The sequence below is a fragment of the Paramormyrops kingsleyae genome, chromosome 19, assembly GCF_048594095.1.
Source record: "Paramormyrops kingsleyae isolate MSU_618 chromosome 19, PKINGS_0.4, whole genome shotgun sequence".
Taxonomy (NCBI): Eukaryota; Metazoa; Chordata; class Actinopteri; order Osteoglossiformes; family Mormyridae; genus Paramormyrops; species Paramormyrops kingsleyae.
The window spans coordinates 5,398,720-5,413,234 of NC_132815.1; the positions used below are offsets into that span (position 1 = coordinate 5,398,720).

General features: G+C 52.4%; 1 protein-coding gene across 10 annotated transcripts in view; it reads right to left on the reverse strand.

Annotated features, from left to right (window-relative positions):
• Positions 1 to 14,515, reverse strand: part of epb41l2 (erythrocyte membrane protein band 4.1 like 2) — a 52,982-nt gene that overhangs the window by 21,972 nt on the left and 16,495 nt on the right. For 9 of the 10 annotated variants that reach the window (XM_072703183.1, XM_072703191.1, XM_072703190.1 and 6 more), the window contains exons 2-5: positions 11,101 to 11,480; positions 10,352 to 10,570; positions 4,448 to 4,552; positions 2,978 to 3,020 (exon numbers count right to left, since the gene is read on the reverse strand). In XM_072703183.1, the coding sequence (XP_072559284.1) occupies positions 2,978 to 3,020; positions 4,448 to 4,552; positions 10,352 to 10,570; positions 11,101 to 11,466 (733 nt within the window). In that variant the 5' untranslated portion in view covers positions 11,467 to 11,480. Of the gene's footprint in view, positions 1 to 2,977; positions 3,021 to 4,447; positions 4,553 to 10,351; positions 10,571 to 11,100; positions 11,481 to 13,484; positions 13,507 to 14,515 lie in introns of those variants that run through there. The other variant, XM_072703184.1, reaches the window with a different exon arrangement.

Here is a 14,515-nt window from a genome sequence, read left to right on the forward strand (position 1 = left end):
CACGACGATCCTGCTTACGGTCCAGTTAGTTTTCCACTTGACCAGATGAAAACATCTTTAAGTGACTGGAACATGACAGCCAGCCTGAGCTTCAAACGGCCGACCCTGGACAGGAACCCCGAGAACAAGCCTCGCACTGAGGCTGCACTGTTAATGTCAGGCGCCCACACTGGGTGCATTGTGGTCTGGGTTCCGTCGGACGGACTCCACCACGGTCAAGTCGGCCGGGCGCCGGGGAGGGGAGGGGGTGTGGTGGTGGCAACAGAGGCGGGATGAAAACGTCTGGTTCCAGTGAGGAGTCTCCGCATGCCTGGACGCGGTAACCCCTTCAGGAACTCCAGGTGCTGCGTGAAGCTCCTCCAACGAGGAGTCCAAAGGCCCATGACTGAGGCGAAGGCTGCAGCGTGACCCGAGGCTTCGTGCGGACCCGCCAGCCACCAAACGTTTTCATGGGAAGCCGTGGGCACACTGGCATGAATGCGCCTCTGTCCAGCAGCACTCGGGCAAGCCAAATGTTGAACTTTAAGCACCTCCTGCTCTCGAGAGACCCGAAGAAACCCTCCATTTAGGCTTGTCAAACCTCCGCCGGCCGGCTGGGGGTTGGTGGGGGGGGTTGGTGAGGATTTATCGAGATTCCAGAGCGAGGCGGCGAAGAGAGAACCTGAGTTTAATGAGAGATTGTGCGGTGGAAGGAGCAGGGCATGGTAATTCGGACCCCGGACCCCCCCGTCCATTAACAATAGACCTTGAGAGACTGCGGCGGCTAATGCACACCTTGCAGGTACAAACATAAAGGCGCTGAGATTTGATTTGTGCCATCCATCCATCTCAGAAGAGCAGAGAAACACAGCGATCCCAAATGGCAAACAGGTCAGGTCGGGGAGCATGCACTGATGCAGCGCATCACACGGCCAAACTCCTTGGGATCATGGCTGGCGGCCCCCCAGGCAGATACACGGTCCAGTCCCACCCTCCGGAAATGGCCATCCATCTGCCACAGCCAGGTGTTATACTTGGGCCTGATCTAGCTGCTCAGGTCCTCAGCAATGAGGATCAAGATAATGGGACCAACCCAATGTCCTCTTTAGGTACCGATCCTGCCTCAGATATGATCCTCCTGAACAAACAGATCCTGAGTAAAAACTATAAGCAGAACAAATTGGTTTGAGTAGAACTTGTTACTAAGTAATAGAATACAAAGAAAAACAGGATAAATCAAGTCAGGAGGGAGATTTGGGCCCCGTTGCTTGAATCACATTTCACAGGGACGCCGTCACCTCCGAAGGATGTGGTGAGGTAACGGAGCCCACCCCCAAATCAATGACTTCACCCCAAGCCAATTTCCCCCGCTTTGGGCCCCGTGCGTCGCACGAGGACGTGCCTGTCTGCCGGCCGCGTCAGCGCGGGCCGGCCGGGTCCTCACTGGACACGAGCGTGCCGCAGATCTGCCGCAGATGGGAAACGTGTGCTTTCTATCAGCCGATGACGTCAGTGCCAAGACGCTTGTCTGAAGGGGGAGGCCTCCTTCAAACCCAAAGTCAATTAAACACAGAGCCAAACTTCTGGGAGGTGGGGGGGGGGCAACATCTCAAACTGAAGATGCTTGGAAGAGCAGAGAGGAAAGCAGACCTAATGTGATGCAAATAAGAACCAAAAAAAAAAAAAACATGGAACAGACTGCCCCCCATGCAAGCGAGCCGGGCCCCCCAGTCCCCACTGCCACCAGGATTCATTTATTTTTATCTGCAAATTAACACAACTACATGAAGAACAGAGTCAGAGAAATAAATGTCCAGCAGGTTTGGGTCACGTGCTCCATCATCACAACGAGACGTGTGATTGGGCGAGGGAGCATTAACCAGTATCAGTCCGCAGCTGAACAGGCGTCCAAGGAGATGCACCATCTCCAAACTGAATCCTCCAACCATGACGTAAATGGGCATGTCTGAACATCCCTGAACATCACACAGTGGACACTTCCCATGGAAATCTCACCCCCCCCCCCACCCCGGCAAAGCTGAACTCACTGAATTTTGCAGCAAGGACCCAAAAGACCCACATGACAGTGACCACAGTGTTATAATATGCTACGCTGACCCCGTCATCATCGCTACACTCACAGCACTAAACTCACAGGATGTGAAAGCGGAAGCTCAAACACTGACAGCCACAGCTACCAAACAAAGCACCAGCCCCACCAAACCAGCCTCTAACGCAGGCGGTAACTTTTTGATCAAAGGTCCACATCAGATTTGTGTTCAAAGTCAGAGGTCGGGAACAATTTCCAATAACAAAACAGCATTTCATAAACTTTAATGAATAAAGAATAACTCTCTATATTACATATCGATATATAGCAATAGAGGGAGCTTAATGTAAAGACTTAACACCTGCTGATCGTTTGACACTCTGTCATGGGCGGGGATTTTAACATGTTACGTGTGTGTGAAGTTTGCTGGTTCTACATTGTAATTTTTCCTTCCAACCACATTAAACCTTTTTATAGTAACCATATTCACTCATAAGGTGCTTTACTGGCTTGGTCCGGATTAACTTGTGGTTTGGTCTGCATCCGAACCACGGTCCGGACTTTGAGACGGCCCTTTGCTTTTTCAACCTTTCTTAAATCCCTCAAGTGAAAACAGCCCAAAACCCAGAGTTCCCCTACAGCAACATTATTTTTGTGATGTGTATTAGCTAATAATAGTGACATTTCATCAATCTGAGAAATGTCTTATTGGACCACCTACAGCTACTCTTCAGTCCCCCTGCGGGGATCCTTGTCTGGTTTGTTTAGCCACCGCCTGTAATCGAATGTCACGCTCTTGGTCACGCTCTTGGTCACGCTCTTGGTCACGCTCTTTGTACCATCGTTGTGTTTTTTTTACACGCATTAGTGAGACCTGACATCGTCACGCGAATCAGGTTTCCCCTCTTAAGAAACACAAAAAAAAACAATCAACAGCAAACTACTTACTTCGAATCTGACGTTTGATCTCCTTTGCAGGGTCCAGCCAGCACTAAAAAAAATTAAATAAAAAAAAAAAATAGAGAGAAACATTAAGAGACGTGAAGATTAATGTGGCGTTTGAGGCTGGTGCCCACACGGCCTTCGGCGGCTCCCTGGTGAAACGCGGCACACGGTGACCCCGGAATCTGAGACCCACACAAACAGTAAGAAGTCAATCCCATAAAGCGGGCCGTATAAACAAGCAACCTGAGCGGGACGTTTATAGGAAGTCTGGGGATTACAGCGCTAATCCCCGGAGGGCAATGTGGACGGCATTAATGCCACGTTCTCCACATCCGGTTGCCACGGCAATTTGGCTCCTCCTTCCACAATGGGAAAAGCCGAAACCAGGACTGAGGGGTACCCTGGTGACCTCTGAGCAAAAACAAGAAACTTCCCAGTGAGGTCCGTCTCCCGTCGCAGTGCCCCTGTGAGTCTGAGGCGGACGGCCCGCGTGGCGCGGGCGAGGAATCGACACGCTAGACACCAGTATAAAATGAGCGTCCGCTTAATTATCACAGCGGGACGCTGGCAGTGCAGCGTTCACACTTTGATAGCCAGGTGCATGCGATTCACCCGTAAGCAGATGGAGGGGGGGGGGGAATTCCACTCCAAACCGCTCGCACCCATTTCTGACACCATACACTGTGATAGTGCTGCAGTGAGAGCCTCATCGAAGCCCATTCACACACATCCAAGCACATGTTTCACTGTCTAAATCGGCAATATGGCATAAGGTTCCATTTCTGGAAGGTTTTAATTTTTTCACTGCGTCAGAGTTTTTAAGCGCCTAACCCTCAGACAGTGGTTTCTATGGAAACTAAACGTTCAGTTTAATGTTCTCAACATGACCACCCCCCCCCCACAACCATGGTGTCAACACAAAAACAAACTGCAGGGGCTAAACACAAGTATGAAGAGCTAACCAACCATTTTTGCAAGTTTGGATGAAGTGCGTGGCATTTTGTAATGAATTATGATGGCGGTTTGAACAGAGTGCCCACGGTATTGACAGGGCAAAGGAAAAGCTGCTGCAGTCTAACAGCCAGGGCAGTGTTTCCCAATACGGTCCTCGGGGACCCACAGTCAGTCCAGGTTTGTGCTCCCTGCCAGACAGCAGAGTTTTGCTCCCTCCTAGGAGCAAAGGACTGGACTGGGAAACATTGAACTAGAGTCAAGAAGGATGCAAAGGCTGTGAAAAATGCCCTCAAATGCTGGGATGTACTGCATCTCACAGAGGCGGCGTTTCATTCCCAGCCCGGGGGAACCGTTTACTACAGAGGCGATGGAAAAAGAATCATAGATACGAATGACGTTTTTACATAATGCTTAGGGCCCCTCTAGTTTTTGCAAACAATACCTGCTAGATGAATTCATTTGCTTACCAAGTTCCCCATTAACTCTGATTCTGTTATGAGAAGGTGTGACAGACTCTACCTTCTGGTCTGCGTGGTCTTTGTAGCACAGTCCAAAGTAATCCTTCTCCAGGAGGTTGAGATGTTCACACACTTTGACGAAGAGGACGATGCCCTTTGCCCGTTTCTGGGAAAACAAAAGCAGTAATGATTTGTTGGGGGTGGGGGAGGAGTCCACACTGCTCACTGATGGTACTGCTGCAACAAAGAATCAACGAAACAATTTTCATTGTGTTGCTCAGAGAAACATTTTAGCAGGGGGGGGTCGTGTTTTAACTGAGACACTTGTAATACAGCCACACTCCAGTGGGAAAAAGGCACCTTTCCAAGGAGAACGAGGAAAATGGGTCTTTTTCGGAACAGCGGACATGCCACGTCACTCTTGAGAGAAGAAGACAGATTGAGGGTAGGCTGATTTAGGTCTTGAAATTGAAGCTACCAGGCCTGCATCTCCGGGGCCGAGGGCGGCTGAGGGGGGGGGCATTCCTCGCACATGCTCAGTTGGTGGAGCTTCTCGCTGCCGATGTATAGATGGGGCCAGGTCAGGGCAGGGAGTTTGGGCGCGAACACATTCACCCGCCGGCGTGACGGCCCGCTGACCGCCATGGAATGAGGAGAGCACGAAGCTTCGCTCTGCCCTGACGGGGGGCGGATGGACATAGCCCTGGGGGCAATAATGTTACGGGACGCGTGGCACTGGAATCCTAAAAACCCAACAGAGGTGGGGGGGAATAATACAATGATGCCGATTCCCAGAAGCTGGGAGGTAGGGGTGAGGCAAAGGGCCCAAAGGAAAAATGCGAGGCACGATGCTTTTATCGGCCAGGCCGCAGAAATGCGACAAAGCAGGCTGCAGCTAAATCGTTATCGTCCAGACAATGAGCTCTGTTAACTGCGAGCCACTGGCTGGGATGCATTCTGCCAGTCCGCCTCAGGTCACGTGACTGACATTCCTGCACTGGCAGCCAATGGGCACACACCTTGATAAAGAGACCAGTTACAGTAACAATAAAAAGACTCTCCCCACAGCTTAGCGAGTTTTCCATGTGACCTTCAGGCACATCACTGGGGAAAGTCAAAAGCACACGCATATTTATTCTCTAACTGTTTAAAGCAGATTACCCACCAACCATCACAAAGAAGTAAGAAATTATACTCCAGTAAATGCCCGCAAACTTAAAAAGGGTGAACTGTTCTCAAAGTTAAAGCTCACGAAAACAGATAAGTTATGATCTAATGTAATCATCAGTGAAGGTTCTTGTCTCTTCAATATTGCTGCAACAGAACTTGCGACAATCTTGTAAGCTTGACGGGACCTTACAGAACTCCTGCTCCCCGCTGAGCGGCGTGTAATTCCGACCGGCATTCCAGACAGCCGTGCCGCGTGCAATCAAAACAAGCGCTGCTAATCAAATTACTGGGACAAAAAAAAATGCAAACGGCACCAAACAAAGGGGCTTGGCTGCTGCTGAAAGGACAGTCGACTTCCTCTTAATCTCCAATACATAAGAGGCACGGGATTTATTTTTTTAATGCCAAGCTACAAACAGGGATGATTGGCAACTGGTGCCCCCCACAGCTCCCACTCACTCCAGTATCATATATATAAAATCACCGTATGTCCTGTGGATCAGACCCAGACTGACATCCCTCGATGACGGCTTGCTGTGAGCCCCTCTTCCGCTCTCGAGCTGGGCTAGGAGAAGTTTCTGCATCAAGGAGCATTTAAACGCAGGTAAAGCTGAACGACAGCTTGGCATAAGCACCCAATTGGCCACAGCTATACCAGCGTTAGTGGTGCATTGAGATAAGCAGAACCGACGGGGCTTTTGAAGTTGGCCAGACACTTTTTTCCAGGTTACTTGATGTAAACCCAAAGGGGAGCAGACTGTGTTCCAACCATGACTGCGCTACAGGGACTGCGTCACAGTGGGAGGACAGTGCCGTCACTCAGCCGCCGTCTCGGGAAAAGTTCCCCTGGAAACCGGAGGGCGGAGCCACGAGGGGCCACTGCACGCGGAACGAGCCTGTCGCCAGAGACTGGGCGTCGTGACGCGGGTCTCCATGCGCTTCAGGGGGGAGGTGGAGGACAGCATGTCCCCTTTTAGCGTGCCGCATTCAAGCCTCGCCGGCCAATCCTGCAGACTCAATTGAAAGTGGCAGGCGCACGCATTCGGAGGGAGAAGAGGGAAGCCGGCCGGCCGAACGGACGGAGCTGGGAGTCCGGACACGTCAGCATCGATGCCATGTTTCGGCCTGACCGAAGTCGACGGCCCAGAATAACCAGAGGCTCCATTTTGATGAGCAGAGAACTATATGCCAAAGGCACTCTCTCTCTCTCCCTCACTCCCATTAACAACGATTCAGTGCCCCTGGGTCACTCGATTCACTAAGCACACTGTCCACATGGCTCGTTAGGGCCAATGAGCACCAGCTCATGAGGCCAGAAAATCGGCCAGGGCAGGGTCAAACAATGACGGGGAAGGGTATGACCAGCAGACAAAAACTCAGGGTACAAACTGCACGAGCAGGCTAACTGCGCACAAGAGGCGTGACAGAGGCGCCCCGTTTCAGCTGTGTAACTCGCATTTTGGGTGCTGCGCAGGGTTCGCAGCCAGGGGGCCGCTAGCTTTGGGCAGCGCCTGAAGGCGTCACCTATGAGCTATTCGGGAACAATCCATCCACGGCCTTTAGGGACAGGGTGGGCTAGGACAGTGGGTGTGTGTCCTAAAGGTTGCCTGTCAGCTCTCCAGAACAGTCTCTGTTGTTTCCAACTTGCAGAAGCCTCACGAATGACTCATCGGCACCCCCTCCCCCCCGAAGATTTTTTATTATGCATTATTTCATTGTTTGACTTTATGGATACACAATCAATTGGGCTCCAAATGAAGTTTAGCCAGTTGAGTCACGCTTGACTTTCTCCATGACAGCTGGTTGAGCTCCACTAACTGCGGATGATGGCTAATTAACTAAATTACTAACTAACTGGCATGCTAAACTACACACTGCAGCAAAACTAAAATGTCAGCACTGTACAGCATAACTCAAAAGCACTTTAAAAATAACATGATGACAAAAAAAGAAAAAGTGATATAAACCCATCCAGGATTAGAGGCGTAAGTGCCGGATCAAATTGCGTTTTCATTGGCTGGTACGTGGGATCATCTCCGAGTAGCAGCTCCTTCCCGGATCGATAGGGACCGGCTGACTTGCGTGACCAGACCCCCCCCATCAGCAGCTTGAAAGGGGCCATTTCCCCACTGGCAGCGGCACCAGTTCTGGCCTGACGTGCCGCTCTCGGATGAGTACCAGGCCCCTGGCGGACACCCAGCCTCGGAAATCTCAGCAAGCCGACCCCCATCAGTTAAGCCGTAAACACTTGCCGAGCATCATTCGCCCGGCTTTGACGACGACAAACTGCGAATGATTACAGAACACAGGGGCAAAAAAATAAATAAAGGGCATACATCATGAGGACAGCCTGGCATCGCTGGTACGCAAACAGGCAGGACCAGCTGCCTCGGGCGGCTAATTGTATTCCGGGACCGTCAGAAATTAAGGATCATCTCTGGAATGCTTTGTCCGCCATTAAAAAGGTCCCCAAAGTGCACAGGCATTACAGCTCATTATAAATATGCCTGTGTCTTCTGGCTGAATAACCCCCAACAATGGCGCGTACTGATGGCTCAGCTTTTCCGTGGCCGCGGACAAAGCCGGCCCTGTCGCGACCGGCTCGCGGAGAGCAATCAGAGCCAGGGTCCGTTCAGGGCCGCCGCGCCACACGCTCAGCGGCGCTGAATACACGATATCGCGGGCTCTGGCCCGGTGCATTCAGGGGAGCAGGAAGCGGGGGGGGGATCTCAGTATCACCAGCCGAGGGGGAAACAGCTAGCGGACTTTAGCACTGCTGTTCATCGACGATGAAATTCCTCAGCCCTGGCGTGCTACTCGTCATTTGCCTATGCTGGGGGGCAGATGCTGAGAGCTCAACCTGCCTGCACTAACCCCCCCATGTAGCAGGTTGACAAGACCCATGTGGGTGATTCATCCTTTGCTGCTTATTTGGCACCATCTCATGCCTGACCTGCCCCCGCACGGCCCCCTCCCCAGGGCGGCCGGCACAGCAGGACACGGCATGGCCCGGCACACAGCGACATCGGCCCTTTCCCTCTCTGCACGTCCTAAGGACAGAGGTGTTCCCGGAAGACGCAGGAAACTCGGCCTCTCTGTGCCGTTCCGTGACAAAGCTGGAGGTTCACAGCAATCCTGCACGTCGCTCCGGCTACAGAACTGGGCTCTGGCTGCGATCCCCGAAGGCATCGGCAGACGCATGCGAGCGGCCCAGGCTCATCCCATCATGGGGAAAGGCGTGAAATCATGCGGAGGGATGCGCCGACAGACAGATGCATTCCAGGGTGTACAAGTATTCGCTTGGCAAACTGCAGTAAAAAGAGTACACAGTACACAGAATAATGAAGCAGAATTACAAGACGACTAGCGAGAGCATAAGAGTGTGTCTGGGACTGTCCCTGTGTTATATGTACAGGGAAACGTAGACAGCGTGAGTACAGTGAACTTAAGAATTTTTCATGAGTGATTCTAGTAGGTGGGGGGTGGGGGTTTAAAACAGCCCCAATCTCGAGCCAAAACGTCATCAAGGGCCAGCGTGTTTGGGACAGTGCCTAATTAAATCAATCGAGCCTCTTCAGCTCCAGTTCTCTGCTCACACCATTAGCCTGCAGACAAAAATAAGATCAGCTTACACTCAACTTGATTATGGCGAAAAGAACAAGGGGCGGGGGGGAAATAAATCTCCGTATAGCCACCGTAACTCGATCCGCGTGGAGCTTCAATCTCGGCTCCCCTGTCCTGGTGCATGCTGGGAATCACACCAGGAGCCCAGACGCAGTCAATAAAACCCCATGAGCGATCAACAACGTCCGAGTTCTAGTAAGTTCCAGCACGCTTCTTTAAATGGTATTCAGCCCCTGGGATTGTAAAGGGGAAGAGCGAGAATCTCACATACGCATGCGCTCCCCTGCTTACGTGTGTCCCAATTGGACCAGGCATGAAGGTGTCTGAAAGCAGGACCTCAGATGCATGACGCTCCCAAGCAGCATGGGCGTGAGCCAGCCGCCGCATGGTGCCAGTCACCCAGCAGACTGCTAAGGGGTGGCCCTCCCACAGACAACAGGGAGCAGAAAAATGCTGAAAATAATTCCAACTCTGCCGGGAAGACCAGAAAATAATGTTACTCCAGAAAAAGTCCGGCGCACTCAGCTGAATTGTCACAGTGCCCTTCCTGTAGCAAATGACGTCATCGTGATGAGCTTTATAAAGGACATGACAACGTGCATACATAGAACCCACACAGTTCGACTGGAAAAGTATTTAATGCTTTAAAAAAAAAACAAACCTTCATGCAGAAATTGGACAAGACCATCCTAATTCTATGCAAGCCTACAGCTAATCTGTCTGTTGTACTTTTGTGTTACATGTCAATCACAGTAATCCATACAATTAACTGAAAATCCCACGCTAGCAGAAGCCATGCCATTCATCCTTCAGCTTTAGATTAAACGTCTACTTAGCTACGAAGGGCGCAGCGCAAATCCATCTTACGAATGTCTAGCGAGGCTCAAACGGAGAGAATACAGGGTTTAAGGGAAGGCTGGGGAGTCGAGGCGAGGGTGGAGCGCGGGGTTCCTGTGCGGCCGCAGCGGCCCGGATCCCTGCGAGAACGTAAGGATCACGGGCCAGCGACCCCCGACTGGGTGGCCCGATAACCGGGCATGTCGGAGGGGCGTGGAAACATAGGTGGATTGGGGGGTAAGCAATTATATAAAAAGTTGCTGTAGGGGCCCCAAGGTGGATTCCTAGTTAAGCACCTGCCAGTATCCCCCCCCCACCCCCACCCCCCACTCACCTCCACCTCGCAGGGCAGCAGTGAGCCGTCCAGCAGGGTCACCTGACACGTCACAGTCTTCATCTTCTTGGCAGGCTTCAGGGAGGACTTCTCCGCCTCAGCCTCCGCTTTCAGCGGCTCGTCCTCCTTCTCCCCGGCCTTGCTCTCTAGCAGGTCCTCCTCCTCCTTCCCGTCGCCGATCCTTTCTGGAAACTCCTCCCCTTTCTCCTCTTTTGCGGGCTAGGACAGAGAGAGACGGTCGCCCCTTAACAGAGAGGTGGCTCGGAAGACCGGAACCTCCGCGCTGCTCCTGCCTTTAAGGCTGCTAAGCTGAACCATACGACGGTTTTATCTCAGAAGACGGAGTTTCCATTGGCTTCACTGCTAGAGCTGATGTCAATGGGCGGATCGAAATTAGATAATGGAAAAAGGCAGGCTGCCTCTAATGGTCACCGAAAAAATGCACGCAGAACGGCCCTGCTTCAGCATTAAAACAGCGTGTTTCCTGTTTTCTTCAGCTGTGAAATAATCTCAGATAAAGGCTTAATACGAGCAACCCGACAAGAAAAGCAAAGATAAGCTTGCAGTGAGGCTCGCGATTCACCCGCAGCAGAGCAGGAAGGAAGGCCTTGTGCTCCCGGACTGCTGCCCTCTGATTGGCCGCCGCCGACGTCCTGCTTTCTCCCACCTTGCATTATGAGCCGTTCAGACCTTTTCGACCATGCTGGGGCGGGGGCAGAAAGGAGCGACCTGAAGCGGCCCTGCCGTACCTGAGTGTCAGCGCTGCCAATGGAATGACTCTCGTCCCTCTCGGCCTCCTGGGGGGACACCTCCTCCGGTGGGGGGGCCTCCAGCTGCTCCTCCATCGGGGCCTTATCCTCGTGGTCCTCGCTGGGCTCAGTGCGACTCTGTGACTTCTGTCTCTTCAGCCACGGGGGCAGGAAGCGGGAGAGGCCCCTGGCCTCCTTAGACTTCCTGTCCGTCTGCGGCGAGGCCGTCCGCGGCGTGTCCCCGTCTTGGATGGCGGCCGGCTGCTCAGACTCCTGCTCGGCGTCCTGCTGCGGTGCCGCCGGCTGCTCGTCCGCCTTCTCCGGCTCCTTCTTCACCTCAGCCTCGGAAACGACCTCTGTCGTCATGGTCACCGGTCACACTGTCAAGGCACAGATTGAGGGGGGAGGGGGGGGGCTCAGCTAAGGATGGCTCACAGAGAAAAAGGGGCGGGGTGGGAGGGACACGGACGCCACGGGAAAAACCTCTGAACACACTAATATCTGGCCAGAGGAAGACCTTGACCATTCAGGAGAAGGTAAAACTCCTGGATATGCTTCGGGAAGGAAAGCGTTACGCGGACGTCGCTCGCCATTATTAAAATGTTCTTATTTTTACATATTCCATGTACAGAGAGAGAGAGAGAGATGTGCATATATTAGCCCAACATCCACATATCATATGTGTTGTTTTAATAAGTTTACATGTGTGGGAGGGATACTTTAAGGCTTAAACTATAAAAAAATGTTTATTTATATGTTCTTTCTATATCGTGGATTTTCACCTATCGCTGATGGGTCTGGAACACATCTTCCGCGACAGGCGGGGGGTTCACTGTACGTCCCTCCACGGTTACAAATTGGAATTGTATGCTGTCTATTTATCGTCCTGTCTATTATTGTTTGTATTGTATTTTGATTCTGTTACTGCACTTTGCGGTGTCTTATGTTGGGGTAAATCCTGCCAACTGCCTTGTGCAACTGCACAAATCATATGAAGTTTACATCTCTGCACTATTTATCATCTCTGCACTATTTATTTACTTGTTTGCACCTTGCACGCCCTGTTACTGTGATGTTACTATATGTTGCACCGGGGCCATGGAGAAACGTTGTTTCATCACTCTTTGTACATGTATGAAGCTGCTGATGACAAAGTAACCGTGAACCTTGAACATCCACCGTCTACCATAGATAAGCGGCAGGATGATGGGGTGAACAGACGCCTCAGATCAGGAGTAAGTGCCATTTAGCAGGAAACAAACAAACTGTGCTGTGGTATGATGTGAAAAGCAGCCCAGTCGCTTCATACTCCAGGAAGGCAACAAAACTCAGTACCGACAAAGATTTCAGAATTTCAGGCTACAAGCAAAGGAATTATAAATAGATTCTCTCAGGCATGATTATTTTTGGGTTTAGGGAAATTCGTTTTCAGACTTGGGGGAGGGGGGTTACGGGGGTGGGGGAGTCAAACAGGAACACGAGAAGTCAAGGCTAGTGTAGACAAGGGCCTGAGACGCGGCAGCGAGGGAGAGGCGGCCCGGGGACGGCAGCGAGGGTGAGGCGGCCCGGGGACGGCAGCGAGGGAGAGGCGGCCCGGGGACGGCAGCGAGGGAGAGGCGGCCCGGGGACGGCAGCGAGGGAGAGGCGGCCCGGGGACGGCAGCGAGGGACACAGAACCTTACACACAGAATTCCACCCAAGCGGCCATCCAGTTTCAGGACATAACCTAATACAGCCCCCCCCCCCCCCCACAGGCAAACCAGCTGACTGACACAGAGACGACTTCTGCGTATGAAGGGACACCATCACTCTCAGCACCGGCGTGATTAATGCTAACGGCACAGAGGTCTGACCCTCTGAAAAGCTTTGTCTCCCTCTCCTTACTGCGCAGCCGAGCGAGCCACTGCCATTCGGCTTTGTGGCTCCAGCAGCCAGAGAGGGCTGGCAAGCAGGCCGCTTAATCCGCCAACTGCAGAGCTTGCAGTTGGAGCCGGAGAGACGGCACAAGCTGTCAAAGCCAATCAGGGCCCCAGGGCTGATGGCATGCCCACCACACCAGGGAAGCGAGTGTCTCTGCAGATCCGCTTTTCCGTAAGAGGCAGAGCGGGAGCTGCTGTCCCTGTATGTGCAGGTAATCCATCCCAGAGGGAAGGCGCTTTGTGGCCCTGTACCTCAGCAAGTGCACTCATGTGTGCCATGTTACGGGAGCGCCAGAGGGGATTCGGCAGTGCCCCATATCAAAGGAGGGGGCTGCCAGACCATTCTACACCCTCAATGTCTGGGACAGCTGTACACTTAACATACCATCCCCAAAAACCATTAAGCACTCAGCAACGTTCCTGCTGCTCCGGGAACCATAGTGGGCAGTTGCGGACTTTCCTTACCCTGAGCAGAGAAGCCCTTTAGAGTTCTGTCTCCCCTGCACATGGGAAGCTTCCTCGGGCAACTCGGGATGTGTGTGAAGTGTAATTCGGTGCCGCCACCGGCTGTGACAGCTGATGAGAAGCAGAGAGGGCCGATGCAGTTTCTCACGCCGACTCCGCCCCCGCTCACACGCAGAGGGGGTTACCAGCAAAGATGGGGGGTGGGGGGTACCAGAACATGAGGAGGATAAGCTACACTTTTCTCTGTCCGGCCCCCACATCCTGGACACAAAGTTTCTCAACAGGAACAGCTGTAGTCTGTATCTATTTTCCCCAGGATTTCAAAACTGCTGTGAATTCAGAAGATAACCCCATGGAACAGCCTACAGCACAGCCTGGCTCACTGATCCCCCCCCCCCACCCCACACCCCACAATTTGGAAAGGTCCATGACCTGTCTGGGGTCACCTTCCAGCTGCTGTATAAAGGATGGGGGACATTAATGGTGGCCAGACTGACAGGAGGGCATTCCCATTGGTTTCCACACGAGCATTCCATTGTTCTCTTTCTCAATCAAAAAAGATTTAGAGAGGGGAAAAAAAGACAGCATTAGTTCCCAACCAGGACAAAAGCCGGCCTCGCTGTCAATTAAAACATGATGTGAGTTAAGTTATGCAATTAGCAAGCTGGGTTGCTGGATATGGGATTGGGCGGGGATGAACAAAATCATCAACCAGAGTGGCTACAATTGGGGGGGGGGGGGGGATTAAACAAACGAGAAGGCTCTAAGTATTCAGCTTGGCAAACGTAAGAGAAAAAGGCACCGCAGCCGAAGGCACGGTGGGCCACGGCTGAGAATCTGCCCGGAAGGCTCCGTGACAGATGTGCTCTCATTCAGAAAAGTAAACATGTCCCAGGAGGGCAGCAGGACACCCACTATAAAAAAGGTTGCCATGGCTGCCACCTAAAACGCCTCCTCCCGCCCTCCTCAGTCAGAATACTAATTACTGATGACAGGTTAGCCGCTTCCGCGCTTCCTTTCCCTCAGATGCG